Source organism: Microcaecilia unicolor, chromosome 8 (genome assembly GCF_901765095.1).
Source record: "Microcaecilia unicolor chromosome 8, aMicUni1.1, whole genome shotgun sequence".
Classification (NCBI taxonomy): domain Eukaryota; kingdom Metazoa; phylum Chordata; class Amphibia; order Gymnophiona; family Siphonopidae; genus Microcaecilia; species Microcaecilia unicolor.
The window spans coordinates 245483957-245509217 of record NC_044038.1 but is presented as its reverse complement, the minus strand read 5'-3'; the positions used below and the strand labels follow the sequence as shown (position 1 = coordinate 245509217).

Below are 25261 nucleotides of genomic sequence, written 5' to 3'. Positions count from 1 at the left end.
AATCAGTGATGGCTGTATACAAACATCTATATACAAGAAACCCACAGACAGATGCAGCTAACTCCACAACTCCAGCTTCCACCCTTCACATACAAAAAGATCCATTATTTACAGGCAAGCCACAAGATACCACTGTATCTGCTCTTTCTCCGAGGACAAGCAGGCTGCTTGTTCTCACGACTGGGTGACGTCCGCGGCAGCCCCCACCAACCGGAAGAAGCTTCGCGGGCGGTCCTCACGCAGGGCACGCCCACCGCGCATGCGCGGCCGTCTTCCCGCCCGTGCGCGACCGTTCCCGCCAGTCTTGTTTTTCCGCGCTGGAGAGAGTCGTGCGTCGCCGCTCTCTCTTGTCAGCCCCGGAAAACCGTTGCGTTGTTCGCGAATTTCTTATTTTTGTTTCCGGTTCCCGCGCGTTCCGGACCTTTTCTTTCTTGTTAAAAAAAAAAAAAAAAAAAAAAAAAGAAGAAGAGTGAACGCGCTTCGTTTTTTTTCCCTCGTTTTCTAGCGGGGGCGTCGCGTTGCGGCCTTGTGGCCGCCGCGGTTGATTTATTTTTCGAGGGTGTGATTTACCGCCACCATCAACGACTTTAACTTCGCCGACGCGATTTTTCCGTCGATGTCCTCGAAGGTCCCGAGTGGATTTAAGAAGTGTGGTCGGTGCGGCCGGCCTATCTCGCAGACCGACACCCACGCTTGGTGCCTCCAGTGCCTCGGGCCGGAGCACAATATCAAGTCGTGTTCTTTGTGTCTTGGTCTCCGGAAACGGACTCAGGTTGCGAGGCAAGTTCTTCGGGACCGTCTTTTTGGAACTTGTGCCGGCCCCCTCGACGTCGACCTCGACGGCATCGGTATCGACGGCCGGTTCTTCGGTACCGGTACGATGTCCGCGAAATCGGCACCGATGGCATCGACCCAGGAGCACAGGTCCCGTCGGCCCGCCGGTCCTCCGGTGATGGTAGGGGGTGAGAGGCCGCGTGGGCAATCGGCCCCGGCCACTCCCTCTGCCCATGGCCCTCGGGACCGAACCCTGTCTGACCCGGCCCCCTCGAGACCGAGGGGGATCGACCTCCTCCTCCTCCGTTCCACCGGGCGCCGATGACGGGCACCGCAAAAAACCAGAAAAAGCACGTCATCGGTCCCCATCGGTGCGCCCGGCTCTCCGATGCCGGCGAGGAGTAGACGCCGAAGCGTCCGCGTCGAGAGGAGAGGTCCCCCTCGGTAGTGGAGGTACCGACGCGTCAGGGTCCCAGCACTTTGGTGCAGTCTCCTGGACCCGAGCAGCTTCCGACACCTCTACCGGCCCCCCCCGTCTTTCCCGACAGCGGGCCTGGACGAGTGCCTCCGAGCCATCCTTCCGGGGATCCTGGAAGGGCTGATGCGCCAGGCTGTGCCGGCGCCGGGGGGTGCTTGCGCCCTCGGCGCCGTTGACTGTGGCGCCGGCGAGCTCTAGCCCGATGCCTTCGACACCGCCGCCGCTTGCGACGCCGGTCTCGACTGCCACGCAGGTGGAGTCCCCGTCGACGTCGATGGAGGGAGCTTCGTCCCCGCCGGCGCGGGAGGTCCACCACTCGACGACACCGAGGCCTCGGTGCCTCGACGTCGAGCCGGGCCCGGTTAAGGACTCAGCTACATGAGCTTATGTCCGATACGAGGAAGAGGCCTCGTGGGGGGAAGAGGAGGACCCCAGATATTTCTCCTCAGAGGAGTCTGTGGGCCTTCCCTCTGACCCCACGCCTTCACCAGAGAGGAAGCTCTCGCCTCCTGAGAGCCTCTCCTTTGCCTCCTTTGTAAGGGACATGTCCATTTGCATTCCATTCCCCGTGGTCTCTGTGGATGAGCCGAGGGCTGAGATGCTCGAGGTCCTCGACTATCCATCACCACCTAGAGAGTCCTCCAGGTGCCGTTGCACAATGTCCTCAAAGAGACACTGCTTCGGAACTGGATGAGACCATTATCTAATCCCATCATTCCCAAGAAAGCAGAGTCCAGTACAGAATCCACTCGGACCCAGAGTTAATGCGGCCCCAATTGCCCCATGACTCGGCGGTCGTGGATTCTGCTCTCAAGAGGGCACGGAGTTCGAGGGATACCGCCTCGGCGCCCCCGGGGCGGGAGTCTCGCACTCTGGACTCGTTTGGGAGGAAGGCCTACCAATCTTCCATGCTCGGGACCCGCATCCAATCTTACCAGCTCTACACGAGCATCCACATGCGGAACACTGTGAAGCAACTGGTGGACCTGGTTGATAAGCTCCCGCCGGAGCAGTCCAGGCCTTATCAGGAGGTGGTCAGGCAGCTGAAGGTGTGCAGAAAGTTCCTGTCCAGGGGTATCTATGACACCTGTGACGTGGCATCTCGTGCTGCGGCCCAAGGTATAGTGATGCGCAGGCTCTCATGGCTGCTTGCCTCTGACCTGGACAACCGCACCCAGCAGAGACTGGCCGACGTCCCTTGCCGGGGGGATAATATTTTTGGCGAGAAGGTCGAGCAGCTGGTGTACCAACTGCATCAGCGGGAAACCGCCTCGACAAGCTCTCCACCGGGCGCCTTCAGCATCCACCTCAGCAGGTGGACGTTTTTCCCGGGCCCGGCAGGCTGCGCCCTATGCTTTTGCCAAGCGTAGGTACACCCAGCCGGCCCGAAGGCCTCGACAGGCACAGGGACAGGCCCAGCGCACTCGTTCTCGTCAACAGCGTGCGCCTAAGCAGCCCCCTGCGCCTCCACAGCAAAAGCCGGGGACGGGCTTTTGACTGGATCCACGGGAACATAGCCGCCCTCAAAGTGTCCGTGCCGGACGATCTGCCGGTCAGAGGGAGGTTAAATTTTTTCACCAAAGGTGGCCTCTCATAACCTCCGACCAGTGGGTTCTCCAAATAGTGCGGTGCAGATACGCCCTAAATTTGGCCTCCCTTCCACCAAATTGTCCTCCGGGAGCTAAATCCTTCAGCTCCCATCACAAGCAGGTACTTGCAGAGGAACTCTCCGCCCTTCTCAGCGCCAATGCGGTCGAGCCCGTACCACCCGGGCAGGAAGGGCAGGGATTCTATTCCAGGTACTTCCTTGTGGAAAAGAAAACGGGGGATGCGTCCCATCCTAGACCTGAGAGGCCTGAACAAATTCCTGGTCAAAGAAAAGTTCAGGATGCTTTCCTTGGGCACCCTTCTGCCAATGATTCAGAAAAACGATTGGCTATGTTCCCTGGATTTAAAGGACGCATACACTCACATCCCGATACTGCCAGCTCACAGACAGTATCTCAGATTCCGCCTGGGCGCACGGCACTTTCAGTATTGTGTGTTGCCCTTTGGGCTCGCCTCTGCCCCACGGGTGTTTACAAAGTGCCTCGTGGTGGTGGCAGCGTATCTACGCAAGCTGGGAGTGCACATGTTCCCATATCTTGACAATTGGCTGGTCAAGAACACCTCGGAGGCAGGAGCCCTCCGGTCCATGCAGTGCACTATTCAACTCCTGGAGCTGCTGGGGTTTGTGATAAATTACCCAAAGTCCCATCTCCAGCCAACCCAGTCTCTGGAATTCATAGGAGCTCTGCTGAATACCCAGACGGCTCAGGCCTTCCTTCCCGAAGTGAGGGCCAACAACCTCCTGTCCCTGGCTTCCCAGACCAGAGCGTCTCAGCAGGTCACAGCTCGGCAGATGTTGAGACTTCTGGGTCATATGGCCTCCACAGTCCATGTGACTCCCATGGCTCGTCTTCACATGAGATCTACTCAATGGACCCTAGCTTCCCAGTGGTTCCAAGCCACCGGGAATCTAGAGGATGTCATCCGCCTCTCCGCCAGTTGCCGCACTTCACTGCTCTGGTGGACCATTCGTACCAATTTGACCCTGGGACGTCCATTCCAAATTCCACAGCCCACGAAAGTGCTGACGACGGATGCATCTCGCCTGGGGTGGGGAGCTCATGTCGATGGGCTCCACACCCAGGGTCTGTGATCCCTCCTGGAGCTCCGAGCGATCTGGAACGCACTGAAGGCTTTCAGAGATCGGCTGTCCTGCCAAATTATCCAAATTCGGACAGACAATCAGGTTGCAATGTATTACACCAACAAGCAGGGGGGCACCGGATCTCGCCCCTTGTGTCAGGAAGCCGTCGGGATGTGGCGTTGGGCTTGCCAGTTCGGCATGCTCCTCCAAGCCACATACCTGGCAGGTGTAAACAACAGTCTGGCCGACAGGCTGAGCAGAGTCATGCAACCGCACGAGTGGTCGCTTCATTCCAGAGTGGTACGCAAGATCTTCCGAGAGTGGGGCACCCCCTCGGTGGACCTTTTCGCTTCTCAGACCAACCACAAGCTGCCTCTGTTCTGTTCCAGACTTCAGGCACACGGCAGGCTAACGTCGGACGCCTTTCTCCTTCATTGGGGGACCGGCCTCCTGTATGCTTATCCTCCCATACCTTTGGTGGGGAAGACCTTACTGAAGCTCAAGCAAGACCACGGCACCATGATTCTGATAGCGCCCTTTTGGCCCCGTCAGATCTGGTTCCCTCTTCTTCTGGAGTTGTCCTCCGAAGAACCGTGGAGATTGGAGTGTTTCCGACTCTCATTTCGCAGAACGACGGAGCGTTGCTGCACCCCAACCTTCAGTCCCTGGCTCTCACGGCCTGGATGTTGAGGGCGTAGACTTCACTGCGTTGGGTCTGTCTGAGGGTGTCTCCCGTGTCTTGCTTGCCTCTAGGAAGGATTCCACTAAAAAGAGTTACTTTTTCAAGTGGAGGAGGTTTGTCGTTTGGTGTGAGAGCAAGGCCCTAGAACCTCGTTCTTGCCCTGCACAGAACCTGCTTGAATACCTTCTGCACTTATCAGAGTCTGGCCTCAAGACCAACTCAGTAAGGAATCACCTTAGTGCGATTAGTGCTTACCATTATCGTGTGGAAGGTAAAGCCATCTCTGGAGAGCCTTTAGTCGTTCGATTCATGAGAGGCTTGCTTTTGTCAAAGCCCCCTATCAAGCCTCCTACAGTGTCATGGGATCTCAACGTCGTCCTCACCCAGCTGATGAAACCTCCTTTTGAGCCACTGAATACCTGCCATCTGAAGTACTTGACCTGGAAGGTCATTTTCTTGGTGGCAGTTACTTCAGCTCGTAGGGTCAGTGAGCTTCAAGCCCTGGTAGCTCATGCTCCATATACCAAATTTCATCACAACAGAGTAGTGCTCCGCACCCACCCAAAGTTCCTGCCAAAGGTGGTGTCGGAGTTCCATCTTAACCAGTCAATTGTCTTGCCAACATTCTTCCCCAGGCCTCATACCCGCCCTGCTGAACGTCAGTTGCACACATTGGACTGCAAGAGAGCATTGGCCTTTTACTTGGAGCGGACACAGCCCCACAGACAGTCCGCCCAATTGTTTGTTTCTTTCGACCCTAACAGGCTAGGGGTCGCTGTCGGGAAACGCACCATCTCCAATTGGCTAGCAGATTGCATTTCCTTCACTTACGCCCAGGCTGGGCTGGGTCTTGAGGGTCATGTCACGGCTCATAGTGTTAGAGCCATGGCAGCGTCAGTGGCCCACTTGAAGTCAGCCACTATTGAAGAGATTTGCAAGGCTGCGACGTGGTCATCTGTCCACACATTGACATCACATTACTGCCTCCAGCAGGATACCTGACGCGACAGTCGGTTCGGGCAGTCGGTGCTGCAGAATCTGTTTGGGGTGTAAATCCAACTCCACCCTCCAGGACCCGAATTTATTCTGGTCAGGCTGCACTCTCAGTTAGTTGTTCTTCGTAGGTCAATTTTCTGTTGTATCCTCGCCGTTGCGAGGTTCAATTGACCTGGGTTCTTGTTTTGAGTGAGCCTGAGAGCTAGGGATACCCCAGTCGTGAGAACAAGCAGCCTGCTTGTCCTCGGAGAAAGTGAATGATACATACCTGTAGCAGGTGTTCTCCGAGGACAGCAGGCTGATTGTTCTCACCTACCCTCCCTCCTCCCCTTTGGAGTTGCGTTTTCATCATTTTTGCTTGTCATTCAACTGGCGGGAACGGTCGCGCACGGGCGGGAAGACGGCCGCGCGTGCGCGATGGGCGTGCCCTGCGTGCGGACCGCCCGCGAAGCTTCTTCCGGTTGGTGGGGGCTGCCGCGGACGTCACCCAGTCGTGAGAACAATCAGCCTGCTGTCCTCGGAGAACACCTGCTACAGGTATGTATCATTCACTGACCCAGAGGATAGAGACACAGACACCTTGAAACCCTGAATGCATCCTTCAAACAGGCTACAACCCCAAAATAATCTCCAAGAATATTGCCTCCTCCCTCAAAACACCTAGGGAAAATCTGCTACAGTACAAAGAAAAAAAAAGCCACAGACAGAATTCCCTTTGTAATGACATACAACCCAGAGCTGGAGAAACTGAGGAAAATCATAAGAGACCTACAGCCACTACTCCAGGAAGATGAATTACTGAAAGAGATATTCCCATCCCCACCAGTGCTGGCCTTCCGACAGCCACCAAATTTAAAACACAAGCTGATCAGAAGTAAACTTCCAACACAGACGGAAAAAGAAAAGGGCACGTTTCCCTGTAACACAGCCAGCTGCAAACTATGCCAAAACATTTCACAAGACCCCACAGTCATTCACAAAGGAAAAATATTCAACGTAAAGGACTATTTTACATGCTCATCTTCCAAAGTGGTATATATCATTCAGTGTAAAAAATGTAACGAAGGATGCTATATTGGAGAAATAGGCCAGATGCTTAAGACAAGATTCAATCTACACAGACATCACATGAAAATAGCCGGTGCCAGTCAAGCCCCCACCCCTGTGGGCCAACACTTCACAAGACCAGAACACTGCACCAGTGATTTCACAGTAAGAATCCTGAAAGGTAATTTTAAAACAATACAGGAACGTAAGACCTTTGAAATAAGAGTGATTGAATATTTTGACACACAACAAACAGGACTTAATAAGGATCTGGGTTTTCTAACCCATTATAAACCATAAAGCTGTATTTTTCTGTTTATTTCTCTGTTTATTACCCTCCTCTCACCTACCAACACCCATCCTGTTAGAATATCAGTGAAATGCTTTGATGTCCCCATGCATACCCCCACCCTCCCACTCTGTCAGACTGTCAAAGTAATGCTTTGATGTTTCTCTTATATATACTATCTGCTAACACATTTGCTTATCTCCGATCTGACGAAGAAGGTCAACCTTCGAAAGCTAATCAAGAAATGCATTAAGTTATGTCCAATAAAAAAGGTATCATCTTATTTTCTTTTCCATGTTTTATTTTGTTTGATTTCTATTTATAACCTTTAAGAGTTTGTTTGAAATAGTCTCCTTAGAATCCAAACTATATAGCGAGGAAAGGTCCCACTTAACTTTCTTTCTGAGAAGTTCTGAGAGAAGATGACATTTCTCTGGGTAAGTGACGTTATTTTGGTCTGTGCTTGGTAACTTAAAAATTGTGTTTAAAAGAGGAATTGCAGGATAATGATGAACACAGAATTTAAAAAAAAAAAAGCAAACTTTATTAACCAGTCTTCATACCCTTTTCCCCATATTTCTAAAACTTGAATTTTCTGCATTAACAGACTCTAGAAGGCATAGTAGGGACTAGTTCAGTCCTCATTCCCACCCACCCTAGCTCAACTCTTCATTTATAGTCAATTATTCTAATTAGGATAACAAGAGGAGAGTTTTCATTAGCATTTTAATTACATTTAATTAGTTTCTGAGAAGCAAACACTAAGTAAATTACAAATTACAGTATGGCTATTCTTATGTTCTTATATTTGCTAGCAGCAAAAATAAAACATTGCCCCATTATCATTCAATGTATCAATCTCAAAACTGTCTATCAAGGGATGTGCTAGCCTTAAACTGGGCTATGTTCCTCCATCCATCCCTCTAATAGCAAAATCTTTGTACAAATTTCAAACAGTCAAGTATACAGTGACACAGAGTAAGCCACCTAGATTTGTTAGATGATTGAGATAAGAAATTTTGAAATAAAATTAAAACCATAGCCTGCTGGCCTCATTAGAGCTGGTTTCCTCTCCTCATAGTTCTCTTTCCTTGCAGGCTGCAAACCTGTCCAGCATTGATAAGAGTACAGGGACTCCCTTTTCTAGTCCAATCTCAAATCTTTAGGGCTAACATGGAAATTGAACTACAGTTAGTGACTTCCTCAAACTTGCTAACTCAAATCCAAGATATAGTGGTAGCAGCATTTTCTCCGAGGACAAGCAGGCTGCTTGTTCTCACTGATGGGTGACGTCCACGGCAGCCCCTCCAATCGGAAACTTCACTAGCAAAGTCCTTTGCTAGCCCTCGCGCGCCCGCGCGCACCGCGCATGCGCGGCCGTCTTCCCGCCCGAAACCGGCTCGAGCCGGCCAGTCTTCTTTTGTCCGCACTCGGTACGGTCGTGTTTTCGCCGTGTCGAGCCCCGGAAAGTCGACCTCGCGCGTCCAATTTGTTTTGAGCGTGTTTTTTTCCTTCGGGAAAGCTTTGTCTTAGTCGGGAAGTGCTCCGGAAACCCCCCGCCGGGTTTCGTGTAAATCCTCCCCGTACTTCCAGCTTTTTGCCCCTGTAAGTTTTCTTTCGTCGTCGGGGTAGGCCTCTTTCGGCCTCGGTCGAGATTTTTCTCCCTCTAAATTTTGGTGCTTCAAATTTCGCCATTTCGGCTTTTGATTTCGCCGGCGTGATTTTTCCGCCCATGACATCGAAGCCTTCCAGCGGCTTCAAGAAGTGCACCCAGTGCGCCCGGGTTATCTCGCTCACTGATCGACACTCGTCGTGTCTTCAGTGTCTGGGGGCCGAGCACCGCCCTCAGAACTGCAGTCTGTGTTCCCTGCTTCAAAGGCGGACTCAGGTAGCGAGACTAGCCCAGTGGAACGTGTTGTTCTCGGGCTCTTCGTCGGCATCGGCACCGGGATCTTCGAGTGCATCGACGTCGTCAGCGTCCAGATCATCTTCCTCGGCCGCCCCTGCATCGAGGCATCGGGCCTCTGCATCGGCGCCGAGACATCGGATAGCTGCATCGACGTCGGTGGTACCAGGACCTCGTCTGCTGATGTCGTCGGACGGTGGTGCATCGGGTGGAGTGCAGGTGAGGGCTGTCCATTCCCCTGCTGGTGGCGGTGAGCCCTCGGGTGGGTCTCCTCCTACCCTGAGGGCTCCTGCGGTACAGCCCCCCCGAGATCGACCTTCTTCAGTCTCGGCCCCGAGGAAGCGACGGATGGATTCGACGTCCTCCTCGTCGGTGCCGGGGAGCTCCGGTGACATGCTTCGGAAGAAATCGAAGAAGCATCGACACCGGTCTCCTCCCCGTGTCGGCACCGAGAGCTCTGGGTCGCCGAGGGATTCGGCACCCAGCAGGCATCGGCACCGAGAGGACCGCTCACCCTCTGTTCAGGAGGTGTCGATGCGCTCCGCTCTGGACAGCCCGGAACAGCCTCCACGCCCGGAACAGGTACTGACGTCGACGCCTGCATCGACCTCTCAGCCTTTCTCTGCAGCCACTCTAAACGAGAGCCTCCGGGCCGTTCTCCCAGAGATTCTGGGAGAGCTGTTGCGCCCTACCCCTCCGGTACCGGCGGTGCTTGCGCCTCCGGTACCGTCGAGCGTGGCGCCGGCTGGCCCATCGCCCAGGTTGAGGTCCCCGACGTCGGTACCGCGTGCGGTGCCGACCGCGGCCACCTCCCAGGAAGGCTCCCCGACTACGTCGGCGGAGGGAGCTTCGCCGATGCGGGCGAGGGAGTCTACCTCTCGACGCCCCCATCGTGGACGGGGTTCCACCGAGTCGAGCAGGGCGAGGTTGCAGACACAGGTCCGTGAACTTGTGTCTGACACCGAGGGTGAGGCCTCGTGGGAGGAAGAGGAAGATCCCAGATATTTCTCTGACGAGGAGTCTGAGGGTCTTCCGTCTGATCCCACTCCCTCTCCTGAGAGACAGCTTTCTCCTCCTGAGAGTCTGTCTTTTGCCTCCTTTGTCCGGGAGATGTCTACGGCCATCCCCTTCCCGGTGGTTGTGGAGGACGAGCCCAGGGCTGAAATGTTTGAGCTCCTGGACTATCCTTCTCCACCTAAGGAAGCGTCCACTGTTCCCTTGCACCATGTCCTGAAGAAGACATTGCTTGCGAACTGGACCAAGCCATTAACTAACCCCCACATTCCCAAGAAGATCGAGTCCCAGTACCGGATCCATGGGGACCCAGAGCTGATGCGCACCCAGTTGCCTCATGACTCTGGAGTTGTGGATTTGGCCCTAAAGAAGGCTAAGAGTTCTAGGGAACATGCTTCGGCGCCCCCGGGCAAGGACGCTAGAACCTTAGACTCCTTTGGGAGGAAGGCCTACCATTCCTCTATGCTCGTGTCCAAGATCCAGTCTTACCAGCTCTACACGAGCATACACATGCGGAACAATGTGCGGCAGTTGGCGGGCTTGGTTGATGCTCTTCCCCCTGAGCAAGCCAAGCCTTTTCAGGAGGTGGTCAGGCAGCTGAAGGCGTGCAGAAAATTCCTGGCCAGAGGAGTTTATGACACTTTTGATGTTGCGTCCAGGGCCGCTGCTCAAGGTGTGGTGATGCGCAGGCTCTCATGGCTGCGTGCCGCCGACCTGGAGAATAGACTCCAGCAGCGGATTGCGGACTCGCCTTGCCGTGCGGATAACATTTTTGGCGAAAAAGTCGAGCAGGTGGTAGAGTCTCTCCACCAGCGGGACACCGCATTCGACAAGTTCGCCCGCCGGCAGCCTTCAGCTTCTACCTCTACAGGTAGACGATTTTTCGGGGGAAGGAAGACTGTTCCCTATACTTCTGGCAAGCGTAGGTACAATCCTCCTTCCCGACAGCCTGCGGCCCAGGCTAAGCCCCAGCGCGCTCGCTCTCGTCAGCAGCGTGCGACTCAGCAAGGCCCCGCGGCTCCCCAGCAAAAGCAAGGGGCGAGCTTTTGACTGGCTCCAGCAGAGCATAGCCGACATCCAAGTGTCAGTGCCGGGCGACCTGCCTGTCGGAGGGAGGTTGAAAGCTTTTCACCAAAGGTGGCCTCTCATAACCTCCGATCAGTGGGTTCTCCAAATAGTCCGGCAAGGATACACCCTCAATTTGGCCTCAAAACCTCCAAATTGTCCACCGGGAGCTCAGTCCTACAGCTTCCAGCACAAGCAGGTACTTGCAGAGGAACTCTCCGCCCTTCTCAGCGCCAATGCGGTCGAGCCCGTGCCATCCGGGCAAGAAGGGCTGGGATTCTATTCCAGGTACTTCCTTGTGGAAAAGAAAACAGGGGGGATGCGTCCCATCCTAGACCTAAGGGCCCTGAACAAATATCTCGTAAAAGAAAAGTTCAGGATGCTTTCCCTGGGCACCCTTCTCCCCATGATTCAGCAAAACGATTGGCTATGCTCTCTGGACTTGAAGGATGCCTACACACACATCCCGATACTGCCAGCTCACAGACAGTATCTGCGATTTCAGCTGGGCACACGCCACTTCCAGTACTGTGTGCTACCCTTTGGGCTCGCCTCTGCGCCCAGGGTGTTCACAAAGTGCCTAGCTGTGGTAGCAGCGGCGCTTCGCAGGCTGGGGGTGCACGTGTTCCCATATCTCGACGATTGGCTGGTGAAGAACACATCCGAGGCAGGAGCCCTGCAGTCCATGCAGATGACTATTCGCCTCCTGGAGCTACTGGGGTTTGTGATAAATTACCCAAAGTCCCATCTTCTCCCAGTGCAGAAACTCGAATTCATCGGAGCCCTGCTGGATTCTCGGACGGCTCGCGCCTATCTCCCAGAGGCGAGGGCCAACAACTTGTTGTCCCTCGTCTCGCGGGTGCGAGCGTCCCAGCAGATCACAGCTCGGCAGATGTTGAGATTGCTGGGCCACATGGCCTCCACAGTTCATGTGACTCCCATGGCCCGCCTTCACATGAGATCTGCTCAATGGACCCTAGCCTCCCAGTGGTATCAGGCCGCTGGGGGTCTAGAGGACGTGATCCACCTGTCCACGAGTTTTCTCGAATCCCTGTATTGGTGGACGATTTGCTCCAATTTGACTCTGGGACGTCCCTTCCAAATTCCTCAGCCACAAAAAGTGCTGACCACGGATGCGTCTCTCCTGGGATGGGGAGCTCATGTCGATGGGCTTCACACCCAAGGAAGGTGGTCCCTCCAAGAAAGCGATCTACAGATCAATCTTCTGGAGTTGCGAGCGATCTGGAACGCTCTGAAGGCTTTCAGAGATCGGCTGTCCCACCAAATTATCCAAATTCAGACAGACAATCAGGTTGCCATGTACTATGTCAACAAGCAGGGGGGCACCGGATCTCGCCCCCTGTGTCAGGAAGCCGTCAGCATGTGGCTCTGGGCTCGCCGTCAAGGCATGGTGCTCCAAGCCACATATCTGGCAGGCGTAAACAACAGTCTGGCCGACAGGTTGAGCAGGATTATGCAACCTCACGAGTGGTCGCTCAATTCCCGTGTGGTGCGACAGATCTTCCAGGCGTGGGGCACCCCCCTGGTGGATCTCTTCGCATCTCAAGTGAACCACAAGGTCCCTCAGTTCTGTTCCAGGCTTCAGGCCCACGGCAGACTGGCGTCGGATGCCTTCCTCCTGGATTGGGGGGAAGGTCTGCTGTATGCTTATCCTCCCATACCTCTGGTGGGGAAGACTTTGTTGAAACTCAAGCAAGACCGAGGCACCATGATTCTGATTGCTCCCTTTTGGCCGCGTCAGATCTGGTTCCCTCTTCTTCTGGAGTTATCCTCCGAAGAACCGTGGAGATTGGAGTGTTTTCCGACCCTCATCACGCAGGACGAAGGGGCTCTTCTGCATCCCAACCTCCAGTCCCTGGCTCTCACGGCCTGGATGTTGAGGGCGTAGACTTTGCCTCTTTGGGTCTGCCAGAGGGTGTCTCCCGCATCTTGCTTGCTTCCAGGAAAGACTCCACTAAGAGAAGTTACTTCTTTCATTGGAGGAGGTTTGCCGTCTGGTGTGACAGCAAGGCCCTAGATCCTCGCTCTTGTCCTACACAGACCCTGCTTGAATACCTTCTGCACTTGTCTGAGTCTGGTCTGAAGACCAACTCCGTAAGGGTTCACCTTAGTGCAATCAGTGCATACCATTACCAAGTGGAAGGTAAGCCGATCTCAGGACAGCCTTTAGTTGTTCGCTTCATGAGAGGTTTGCTTTTGTCAGAGCCCCCTGTCAAGCCTCCGACAGTGTCATGGGATCTCAATGTCGTTCTCACCCAGCTGATGAAACCTCCTTTCGAGCCACTGAATTCCTGCCATCCGAAGTACTTGACCTGGAAGGTCATTTTCTTGGTGGCAGTTACTTCGGCTCGTAGAGTCAGTGAGCTTCAGGCCCTGGTAGCCCAGGCCCCTTACACCAAATTTCATCACAACAGAGTAGTCCTCCGCACTCACCCTAAGTTTCTGCCAAAGGTCGTGTCGGAGTTCCATCTGAACCAGTCAATTGTCTTGCCAACATTCTTTCCCCGTCCTCATTCCTGCCCTGCTGAACGTCAGCTGCACACATTGGACTGCAAGAGAGCATTGGCCTTCTACCTGGAGCGGACACAGCCCCACAGACAGTCCGCCCAATTGTTTGTTTCTTTTGACCCCAATAGGAGGGGAGTGGCTGTAGGGAAACGCACCATATCCAATTGGCTAGCAGATTGCATTTCCTTCACTTACGCCCAGGCGGGGCTGGCTCTTGAGGGTCATGTCACGGCTCATAATGTTAGAGCCATGGCTGCGTCGGTAGCCCACTTGAAGTCAGCCTCCATTGAAGAAATTTGCAAAGCTGCGACGTGGTCATCTGTCCACACATTCACATCTCATTACTGCCTGCAGCAGGATACCCGACGCGACAGTCGGTTCGGGCAGTCAGTTCTTCAGAACCTGTTTGGGCTTTAGGATCCAACTCCACCCCCCGAGGGCCCTGTTTGTTCTGTTCCAGGCTACACTCTCAGTTAGTTGGTAAATTTTTTAGGTCAATCTCAGTTATGTCCTCGCCGTTGCGAGGCCCAATTGACCAATGTTGTTGTTTTGAGTGAGCCTGGGGGCTAGGGATACCCCATCAGTGAGAACAAGCAGCCTGCTTGTCCTCGGAGAAAGCGAATGCTACATACCTGTAGAAGGTATTCTCCGAGGACAGCAGGCTGATTGTTCTCACCAACCCGCCCGCCTCCCCTTTGGAGTTGTGTCTTCCCTTGAAGTGTATTGTCTTGCTACATACTGGACTGGCCGGCTCGAGCCGGTTTCGGGCGGGAAGACGGCCGCGCATGCGCGCGAGGGCTAGCAAAGGACTTTGCTAGTGAAGTTTCCGATTGGAGGGGCTGCCGTGGACGTCACCCATCAGTGAGAACAATCAGCCTGCTGTCCTCGGAGAATACCTTCTACAGGTATGTAGCATTCGCTAAATCTTTCCACAAGATCTTTATGCATTTTAAAATGGAAAATGTTTGAGAGAGGAGCTGTTTTGGAAGGCTGGTTGAGATGTGTGAAAAGGGTGAGCTGGTACAGGTGCTAGAGGTGAAGGGATGCTGTTCGTGCCTGCCCTCTCTTGAGACATTACCAAGCTATTGGATCTTGAAAATAAAGTATTTCTGCAACATGCCTGTGCGACCGAAGGGGCCTGAGAACAAAGGGGATAATGCCCCTTTAGTGCCATTTCAGGACACTTTGGAGGCACCTGAGGATTAGGCTCCTGCTTCCGAAATGGGGAAGAGGAAAGGGAAGAGCTATTCCAGCATTGACTGCTCCAGTTACCAGCCCTATGGACAAAAGATGTGATAGCCATCAGGTTAGTCCTTCTCCTGTACCTCTTCATTTGGGGCTTCTTTGAGTCTCATTATGAGGACTCCTCTGATGGTGAACACCCAGGCAAGGGAAAGAGTTTATGGGAAGAAGACTTCATTTGGCTGAGTCTGGCTCTCCAGGTTCTCTTCCCGTCCTTGGAATATTTCTCATAAATTTCTTCCTACACTCATTGCTTTAGCAGTGAGTGTAGAATTGGAAGTACTGTTCTCTTAGGAAGTGGTTGGAGCGGTCACCTTTGAAAAGAATGATTGGTCAGCTACCTTTACAGAGGAAACGTTTGACAAGTTGCAGGAGCATGATCAAAGACTTACAAAAATTTAGAAGGGGGATTGTAAGCTACAGGCCAGGCAGCTGATGCTGTTTGGATTAAAGACACACTTTGTCTATATAAATTACTAGAGAATCTTGAAATCTTTAGGACAGAGAATTTTACCTCTTTTTTTTTTTTTTTCTAGGACACATCTCTTTTGATCTTGCTAAGAAATTACTTGAAGTATGTCCTGCAGATAACCTCACAAAATACTTTAAAGAGAAAATAGTACAACTACGACTCAAAATACCTACCAGCCCCATCGAATATGCTACACTTCTAGATTGCCTAGACCCAAACCCTGGAACATACCCAGCAGATAGGATCTGGAATGAATTTGAGACAATATCGGAAGATCTTATTTCCCAAACACTTAAAACATTTGCCAAATCTCATTGCAAATTAGATACATGCCCCAACACCCTTATGAAATTAGCACCCCAACACTTCATCACAGACCTAATGAAACACGTTAATTTTATGTTACAAAATGGACTCTTCCCAAAGGAAAAAGGAAACATTCTACTCACCCCCATACCCAAAGATGCAAAGAAAAATGCAAGCGAAATAACCAACTATAGACCAGTTGCATCCATCCCCTTAATAACTAAAACAACAGAAGGAATGGTAACCAAATAATTTACAGAATATCTAAACAAATTCTCAATACTACACGATTCCCAGTCAGGATTTCGCTCTAATCACAGTACGGAAACAGTATTAATTACGCTCATGACGAAATTCAAACAAACGATTGCAACTGGCAAGAACATACTACTTCTGCAATTCGACATGTCAAGCACCTTCGACATGGTTGATCATGGAATCCTACTACACATCCTTGAATACTTCGGCATTGGAGGCAATGTTCTTAACTGGTTTAAAGGATTCCTAACCACACGCTCATATCAGGTGACATCAAAGTCGAATACATCAACGGCATGGACACCCGAATGCGGAGTCCCACAGGGATCTCCCCTTTCACCGACTCTATTCAACCTAATGATGACACCGCTGGCCAAACTATTATCCAACCAAAACCTCAATCCTTACATTTATGCTGATGATATAACGATCTACATCTCATTTAATCAAGACCTGAAAGAAATTTCCAGCGACATCAACCAAAGCCTCCAAATCATGCACTCCTGGGCAGATGCCTTTCAGTTAAAACTCAATGCAGAAAAAACCTAATGCCTAGTACTTACCTCTCAACATAATACAAGCAAATTCACCACCATCAACACACCAAAATTAAACCTACCCATTTCAGAAACCTTGAAAATTCTTGGAGTTACCATAGACCGGCACCTAACGCTTGAGAATCATGCGAAAAACACAACCAAAAAGATGTTCCAATCAATGTGGAAATTAAAAAGAGTACGACCATTCTTCCCGAGGACACTCTTCCGCAATCTGGTACAATCATTAGTACTCAGCCATCTAGATTATTGCAACTCACTCTATGCCGGCTGCAAAGAGCAAATACTAAAAAAACTCCAAACAGCCCAAAACACGGCAGCCAGACTCATATTTGGAAAACCAAAATACGAGAGTGCAACACCCCTACTAGAGAAGCTACGCTGGCTCCCACTCAAAGAACGCATCACGTTCAAAATATGCACCCTAGTACATAAAATCATCCATGGCGATGCTCCAGCCTATATGTCAGACCTGATAGACCTACCATCCAGGAATGCTAAAAAATCTTCTCGCACATTTCTCAATCTCCATTTCCCCAGTTGTAAAGGTCTAAAGTACAAACTAATGCATGCATCAACCTTTTCCTACATGAGTGCACAACTCTGGAACGAACTGCCACGTAACCTGAAAGTGGTCTACGAATTGACCAACTTCTTTAAATTCCCACTACTATGTACTACGTCACCATACAACTCAATTCCTTCTGTATTACCAAATGTCTACTCTCCTCATATTTCCATTATCCATGATGTATTGTAAGCCACATTGAGCCTGCAAAGAGGTGGGATATAAATACAACAAATAAAGACACACTTTGTCTATATAAATAAATAAATAAATAAATAAGAAGTATGAGCCTGTTGTGATTTACAAATTTTATTATGTTTCTTATTTATTTTATATTCAATGGCTTTTATTGAGGTCAATACAGAAGAGACACGTCCACAGTGGAATTGCATACAGACTCAAATAACAAGAAGTACGAAGTGTGGGCAAGCAATTACATTCCTTCAACTTTCTTTTTTTGTTTTAAAGCAGTGTATCCCCACCCCGCACCTTTATTCTATGTATAACATTAAACACAGACCCTTATCAGTTCCCAACTACAGTGAACTTATTTAAGGAACTTTAATCCTTCCTTAGTCTCCTACTACATAAAGTTTCTGTCTCTTTGTGTGTTATATTCTGTGTGTTTAACTAGAAACAGTCTAATTGGAAAGCTTCTCAATAGCGAACAACATACTCTTGCATAGACTTTGAAAACAGATCCTAAGCATACCAACATAGCAACAACTACTTCCAAAAGACAATTATACCTCCGTGTCCTCGTGTCCCTCCCTATACCTCCTATCCCACTAACCCCACCCAAGAACATTGGTTCCACATGTGTAGGCCAGACCTTTGCCCTTCTAGTCCGAACTACCCTCAAGTAATATATTTTCTATCCCCTAATCCCCAACCCCCTAACCCATCCCTGTGATGCCTGGTCCCCCCACCTAGCTGCTCTCAACGGCCCAGTGAAAATCTGTTCAAAATTTTGATTCCGAGCTGCGGGAGAAACTCTAGTCAAATAAGCCCCCCAGATCGCCAGAAACCTCTGCTGCCTCTTCGGAGACAAGTGGGCACCCTCTGACTCCCATATCATGAGTTTATGTTATTTATTCCTCCAATACCATACAGAGGGGGGATGATCCTGAATCCAATGGTTAAGAATACATTTCTTTCCCAGAATACAAGCTTTACCTAAAAATAACTTATCACCCAACTTTCCTGACCCCCACCAGAAAATCGTTTTTTCAAACTTGAGGGACACCCTACGTCCAAATACCAAACAGAAGAATCCCGCTATAGCTGACTAAAATGCTCTTATGTATCTACTCTGCCACAATCCATGATATAAAGAAGCCCCTATAGTTCCACATTTCTGACATTGTCCCTTATCCACTACCCCAGCATGGCTAACCTGCTGGGGGGAGAAGTATGCTCTATGTAGTGTATGAAACTGGTACTCTTGCAGTTCTGTGCTATGCACCATTCGTGGGCCCCCTTTGAGCGTTGCCAACAATAGCTTTGCCTCAATTGACCTACCCACATCCCGCTCCCACCGGTCAGCCACCATTTGCAAGGTCGTTGTTGACGAACGATTTCCCAATTCTTTACAAAACCAAGATACCGAAACCTGACCCTGTGCATCCCCCTCCAGGAACTCCCGCAGCTGCTGGCTGAAATCTGCTGACAGGCTGCCGGCTGTTCTTATTTATTTTAAAAATTTATACCCCATGTACAGCCTAGGTGGTTTCCAAATATACATACACAGTAAAATCAAATCTACATCACATAAATACCGTCAAATTTATTTTCACTATTGTTCCTGTAAGCCATTCAGGGGGGGGTAGAGAACCTTTTCTATAACTAATTTAAATGATTTCCTTAACTTCTTAGGGTGTGATCTACTTTTGAGTGACTTTGGTGTTCAAATTTGTGGTTGAACTGGAAAAAAAATTGTTTTTAAAAATTACTTTTCTAAGAAAGATGTCTTTGTGGACTAAAAAATTACTTTTTCAGATCTTTCCAGATTTTCTGAAAATAGAGATCACTTTTTACAATTCAAAACTTCATTTCTATCTTTCTTTTGGAGGTTTCCATGCTGACCTCTTTTGGAGTAATCAGTTTTATTATTTCTGTTGATTTTATAAAATGTGTTATGTGGAGGGATGGTTTAGTCCTGGTATTTAATCTTATTACAGCTTTCTTATCCGCAATGAGGACCAATTGATTTCTTATTGCTTTGGAATTTATTCCATGGATATTTTTTTTCCTATTCTGTAATATTGAAATGTCTAATAAAAAAAAATGATAAAGTTAAAAAATTGAAGAGTATTCAGTATGATGCATGATAAATAGGCAAGACCCCTTCATTTGTCCCCCTAATACCACATTCAGGCCAGGTTTGGGGAACTCCTGTCTTTACATGTGTTACGTGTGTGGCCGTGACCACCCTCAGACTTACCCTGTTTTTGGGAGTCAGTGGCTGTGCTGGCTTCTGCTTGTCTCTGTGTCTGTCTTAGTTTCTCTCTGGCTCTGTGTGCTGATTGACCTACTGAACCTCACCTGTGTGGGCTATGCCTTTTCCAAGATGGCTGCCGCCGACTCCTCTATGCCAGTATCCAAGATGGCTCCCGCTGGGCTGACTTCTCTGTGTGTCAAGCCTCTGTTTGGATGCAAGGTGATTGCTGCAGCTGTGCCTCTGGTGTGGAAGGGCTTTATTAATCACTTAGAGACTACAGCCCGGGCCTTTGCATTTCATCTAAGGGCCCTGGTGTATAGAGTGCTCTGTACACTGTTTCAGTGTTTGCTCTGTGTGAGTTTCTATGTTTGACTAGATAGCTTAGGCACCGTGTGGCTTGTTAGCCTATGTATAGCTTTGCTAGTGCTCTGTGTTTGTTTAGACTAGCCAGCTTAGGCACCGTGTGGCTTGTTAGCCTGTGTATAGCTTTGCTAGTGCTCTGTGTTTGTTTAGACTAGCCAGCTTAGGCACCGTGGGGCTTGTTAGCCTGTGTATAGCTTTGCTAGTGCTCTGTGTTTGTTTCCAGTGCATGACTTGTTAGCTTGGGCACAGCTTTGTTGTTAGCTGGTGTATAGCTTTCAAGTCTCCTGAGTGTGCTCTGTGTATGTTTCTTGTGTATGACTGGTTTGCCTGGGTATAGCGTTTCTATTAGCCTAGGTACAGTTTACTAGTCATTGTGTTTAAACCTGCCGACTGCCAGAACCCGGACAGTCCCTGCCTGTCGGCCTTGCCTGCGCCTAGGTGCCAGGGGGCACTCCTGGATCTTCATTCCTGCTGTTCCTGCTTGCAAGTTCAGTTCCGGGTTTTCCTGTAAGTCCTACCGGCTGCCAGAACCTGAGGGCTCAACCCTCGGGGAAAGGTGGTCAAGCGTAGGTGAAGCCTAGGTCCAGTGTGTTCCAGTCCAGCGGGTTTCACTCCTGTATGTTCCAGTCCTGTGGGGCCCTCCAGTGTGTTCCAGTCCAGCGGGCTCCACTCCAGTGCGCACCCGTCCGGTGCGTTCCAGTTCCGTGTATTCCGGTGTAGAACTCCAGTCCGGGGTTCCGGTCCAGTTTTGTCTCATCTCTACCTTGGAGGTGATCTTGCCTGCCACTGCCGCTCCACGGTAGTGGCCCATGGGCTCACGAACCCAGTGCTCCCGGGGAAGAAGCCTGACAGTATGCCAAGGTCCTCGAGCACGCGACAACATGTATGCACTCAGTCACCTGATCAGTTTAGCATTGTGCCTTTTTAATCGTCTTGCCTCGAAGGTACACTGTTTTCATGTTCCAGAAGTAGGAGATTTGTGCAGCCTTTAGTGTTTCTATTTATTTTTTGGCACAGTAGTTTCATCTACTTTCTCTTCCCCACAGTTTCAGTGAGAACTAGAATGGTGACCTTTCTTTTGCAGCCACTTGAGGTATTTTACCTCATTTTTTTTTGTAATCTCACTTATTTGCCAAGGGTCAGGCAACCATGTTTCCTTTAGAACTTGATATCTGCTGTTAAACAGTGGACATGGCTTCTCTACTGTTATGGGCTGTGAACAGAATCATGAGTCAGGAATTAAACTTGTCTTTTATGTTCTAACCCAAAATGTATTTGTCTTAATACTAACTTGTTCTTTGTTTTAGGTGCGACAAAAGAAATTGGATCAGCACTGACCAGAATGTGTATGAGACATAGGAATATTGAATCTCGACTGAAACAGCTAACACTGTAAGTTTACATGCTTATTTAAAATTGTATTAAACTTATCAGTTTTGTTTTGACTTTCTTTTGTGTCATTTAGTTGGATTTACATAAATACATAAGTGTTGCCATACTGGGACAGCCAGAAGGTCAATCAAGCCCAATATCCAGTTTCCAACAGTGGCCAATCCAGGTCACAAGTACCTGGCAAGATCCCAAAACAGTACACTACATTTTATGCTGCTTATCCCAGAAATGAGCAGTGGATTTTCCCAACTCCATTTTAATAATAGCTTATGGACAACATGGAGTTAGATATGTGTTCCACGTGGTGACCGAGCAAGGTACAATAAAGCCATTCAAAGACCTGTGTACGGAGTTCAAGCTGGACAAGAAAGATGCATTCGCATTTAAGCAATTACGACATTATATTCAGTCCCTTCCTGGCTCACCGCTAAGCGCGGGAAGCTGGGAGACATACAACACGTTGTTGGGTCTGGATGATCGAACACGGATACCACTTAAATGTTTTCACTACCTTCTTCGGGAACATGCAAAGAAATATGAATATGGCAAAGAAGCGAGACAGTGGACAACAGAGTTGGGAGTAACCGTTACAGCGGAACAGCTGGAAACTTGCGTACAAAGGACCTATAAACTGACTGAAAATGCATGTTGGCAAGAAACGCAATATAGGTTTATACTACGCCTTTACATATCACCACGCAGGGCCTATAAAGCGACACTAAGAGACAATGACTACTGTGCAAAGTGTGGTTTAGCAAATGCTCACCTAGGCCACATGTTTTGGACATGCCAAAAGGTACACAAATTCTGGAAAGCCTTGGCAGAACAGGTGTCAGACATGTGGTAAACAAAATGGCACCACTCCCCGAGACAATTATTTCATGGATTTACAATACAAAGTCACAAGCCGGCTGGCATGGAAACCTTTTTACAGAGGACAGTATTAATGGGGAAAAAGGTGATTTTGCAAGTTTGGCTGTCTCCAGAAAGCCCAACGATAGCGCAGTGGCGAGCACTCATGATTCATATGTGCTCTTTAGAACGGAGAAGAATTACGGACTTAGCTTCCAAAAAAGGAGATGATTACTGTAAGCTATGGGCCCCATTTTGGGAGACTTTGACTGCAACGACAAAAAGTAGAATATTAAACTCTTGAAAAGTGAGGGAAGGGAGGGATAGGGGAGGGGGGGGGGGAATAGGACATGGGAAGGGAGGGGAAGGCGGGGTAGAGGGAGGGGGAGGGCCAAAAAAAAAAAAAGGAACTGTTTTGGTGTGGGGAATGTTATTTAGACTGTATTCTACATGGTTGTTTTAAGTTTCCTTGTGTACCGATGTGAATAAACAAGATTTACAAAAAATAATAGCTTATGGACTTTTCTTTTAGGAAGCTATCCAAACCATTTTTAAACCCTGCTAAGCTAACTGCTTTTACCACATTCTCTGGCTACAAATTCCAGAGTTTAATTACACGTTGAGTGAAGAAATATTTTCTTCAATTCGTTTTAAATTTACTACTTTGTAGTATCGTTGTGTGCCCCCTAGTCCTAGTATTTATGGAAGAGTAAACAAGCGATTCATGTCTATCCGTTCCACTCCACTTAGTATTTTATATACCTCTATCATATCTCCCCTCAGCCGTTTTTTCTCCAAGCTGAAAAGCCCAAGCCGTTTCACCCTTTCCTCATAGGGAAGTTGTCCCATCCCTTTTATCATTTTCATCTCCCTTCTCTGTACCTTTTTTAATTCCACTATATCGTTTTTGATATGCGGCGACCAGAATTGCACACAGTATTCAAGGTGTGGACACACCATGGAACGATACAAAGGCATTATATCATCCTCATTTTTATTTTCCGTTCCTTTCCTAATACCTAACATTCTATTTGCGTTCTTTGCTGCCGCAGCACACTGAGCAAAGGGTTTCAAAGTATCATCAACGATGACTCCTAGATCCTTTTCCTGGTTGGTGACTCCTAATGTGGAACCTTGCATCATGTAGCTATAGTTAGGGTTCCTCTTTCCCACATGCATCACTTTGCACTTGCTCACATTAAACATCATCTGCCATTTGGATGCCCAGTCTTCCAGTCTCGTAAGGTCATCTTGCAATTTTTCATAATCCTCTTGCGATTTAACAACGTTGAATAATGTTGTGTCATTGGCAAATTACCTCACTAGTTGTTCCCATACCTAGATCATTTATAAATATGTTAAAAAGTGGCGGTTCCATCATAGACCCCTGGGGGAACCCCACTGTTTACCCTTCTCCATTGAGAATACTGACCATTTAACCCTACTCTCTGTTTTCTATCCTTTAATGGTTTTTAATCCACAGTAGAATACTACCTCCTAAACCCATGATATTCCAATTTCCTCTGGAGTCTGTCATGAGGTACTTTGTCAAATGCCTTTTGAAAATCCAGATACACAATATCGACCGGCTCACCTTTATCCACATTTGTTCACCCCTTCAAAGAAATGTAGTACATTGGTGAGGCAACATTTTCCTTCACTAAATCCATGTTGACTTTGTCTCATTAATCCATGCTTTTGAATATGCTCTGTAATTGTATTTTTAATAATAGTTTTTACCATTTTGCCCGGCACAGACGTCAAGCTCACCGGTCTGAGTAAATGAGAGCATGAGCTGAGAGGAATATTGAGAATATTTTTGTCCTTCTCTGTAGTGGAATGATACAAGCATTTCAATCCATAGCCTTATTTTTTCAATAAGGCTTCAACTCCAAAGATGATTTCTCCATTGTCATAGAGGAAGTTATGTTCTGACTGAGAGGAGGGAAGAGGTCAGCAGGCCTTTCATTATTTGCAGAGTAGGAGAGAAAGGACTGTTAACTTAGGAATGCCATGAATCACGTTTGAGGCAAAGAAACTTGAGGACAGAAAAACTAGATGTCATTCTTTGGAGCTCTTTCAGTCCAATCCAAGATTGATCTTTGTCTTATAGTAGAAAAGTATAGAGAAGAAATGTTTGCCCAGACTATAGGGCAAGACATTGTAAAGTGTTTTTCGGAGCTAATCATAAATGAAGAACTGGACCAATGGGTCTTGGACCCTAATGTGGATAGTACTGTACCAGCTACAGTCAGGTACTTTGATAAACTGGATAGAGCGGCAATATTTGTGATTGACAGTGTAGACAGTGCATGAAAACTGCTGTAAAATTTAATATATGCACAGAACTGTAGAACTGTGAGATGCAAATTAGCAACTGGAAGGGACTCGCTGCTAGGGAATGATTAATTTTTTCTTGTTTCCCCATGGTGCTTGTAATATTTATGACCAGACTCCTAGTGGACATGGCTTGTGACTGTACAACAATGTCAGTTAAGGTGATGGCTTGTAGGGTCTCTGCCTGAAAAGGCCTCTAGCTAGTTGTGGTCATTTGAGGTTTCCCATAAGCTGTAGTTGATAGGGTTATTCATTTCAAGGTAAACCATCTGTTTGGCTTATATGTAGTTGAGGCCGCTAAACAAAACCTGGCGGAGTAAAGAAGGGTCTCTTCTTACTCTTTAAAAACATCTTTCTTTATATATTCTTTGAGGGTTTTCTAGAAATAGTTCAATGCCAACCCATACAGAAACTGTTTTGTAGCTCCTTATGTCAGAATCAAAGGAGTTGGAAAAATTTATTTTAAAATATAGTTCCTAATGCTCGTGCTCTGAAGAAAGAACAGGGTCTGGAGGACAGAAGGTTGCTAAATGACAGGTGAAGAATTCCAAGATGCCTAAAAATTTGGTATCAATACTAGCTGAAAATCCCTCCGAGAGAGACAGTTAATCAAAGTTCAATTTAAAGAGTCGATTGCTATAAAGAAGAGACTATATTTGCTGAAAAAGCACACTTCTGGTGGTAAAAAAAAAGTTGGTATGGCAATTGCGTCTTCTTAGAGAGCCACTACAGGTTGGGACTGCTCCCAGCCAAAACAGGAGAGGGCAGAGGGAGCAGGGAAGCAAAGCAAAAATGAGAAAGAAGAAACTTTAAAACAAGTAAAAAAAAAAAAAAATTAAGCTTGAAGGCAAATTAAGTGTAGAAAAAAATACAGTAGGACTGCAGTACCCCCCCCCCCCCAAAAAAACAAACCAAACTTATAAAGATTTCTTAATATTTGGGGGGGGGGTTCAAGGTAACATAGTAACATAGTAGATGACGGCAGAAAAAGACCTGCACGGT

General features: G+C 48.8%; 1 protein-coding gene across 1 annotated transcript in view; it reads left to right on the top strand.

Moving 5' to 3' along the window:
- The window catches only part of LOC115475687 (protein MTSS 2-like), a 293373-nt gene that overhangs the window by 130109 nt on the left and 138003 nt on the right, over positions 1–25261 (top strand). The window contains exon 4 of the mRNA XM_030211609.1: positions 20986–21070. Within this exon, the coding sequence (XP_030067469.1) occupies positions 20986–21070 (85 nt within the window). The remainder of the gene's footprint in view (positions 1–20985; positions 21071–25261) is intronic.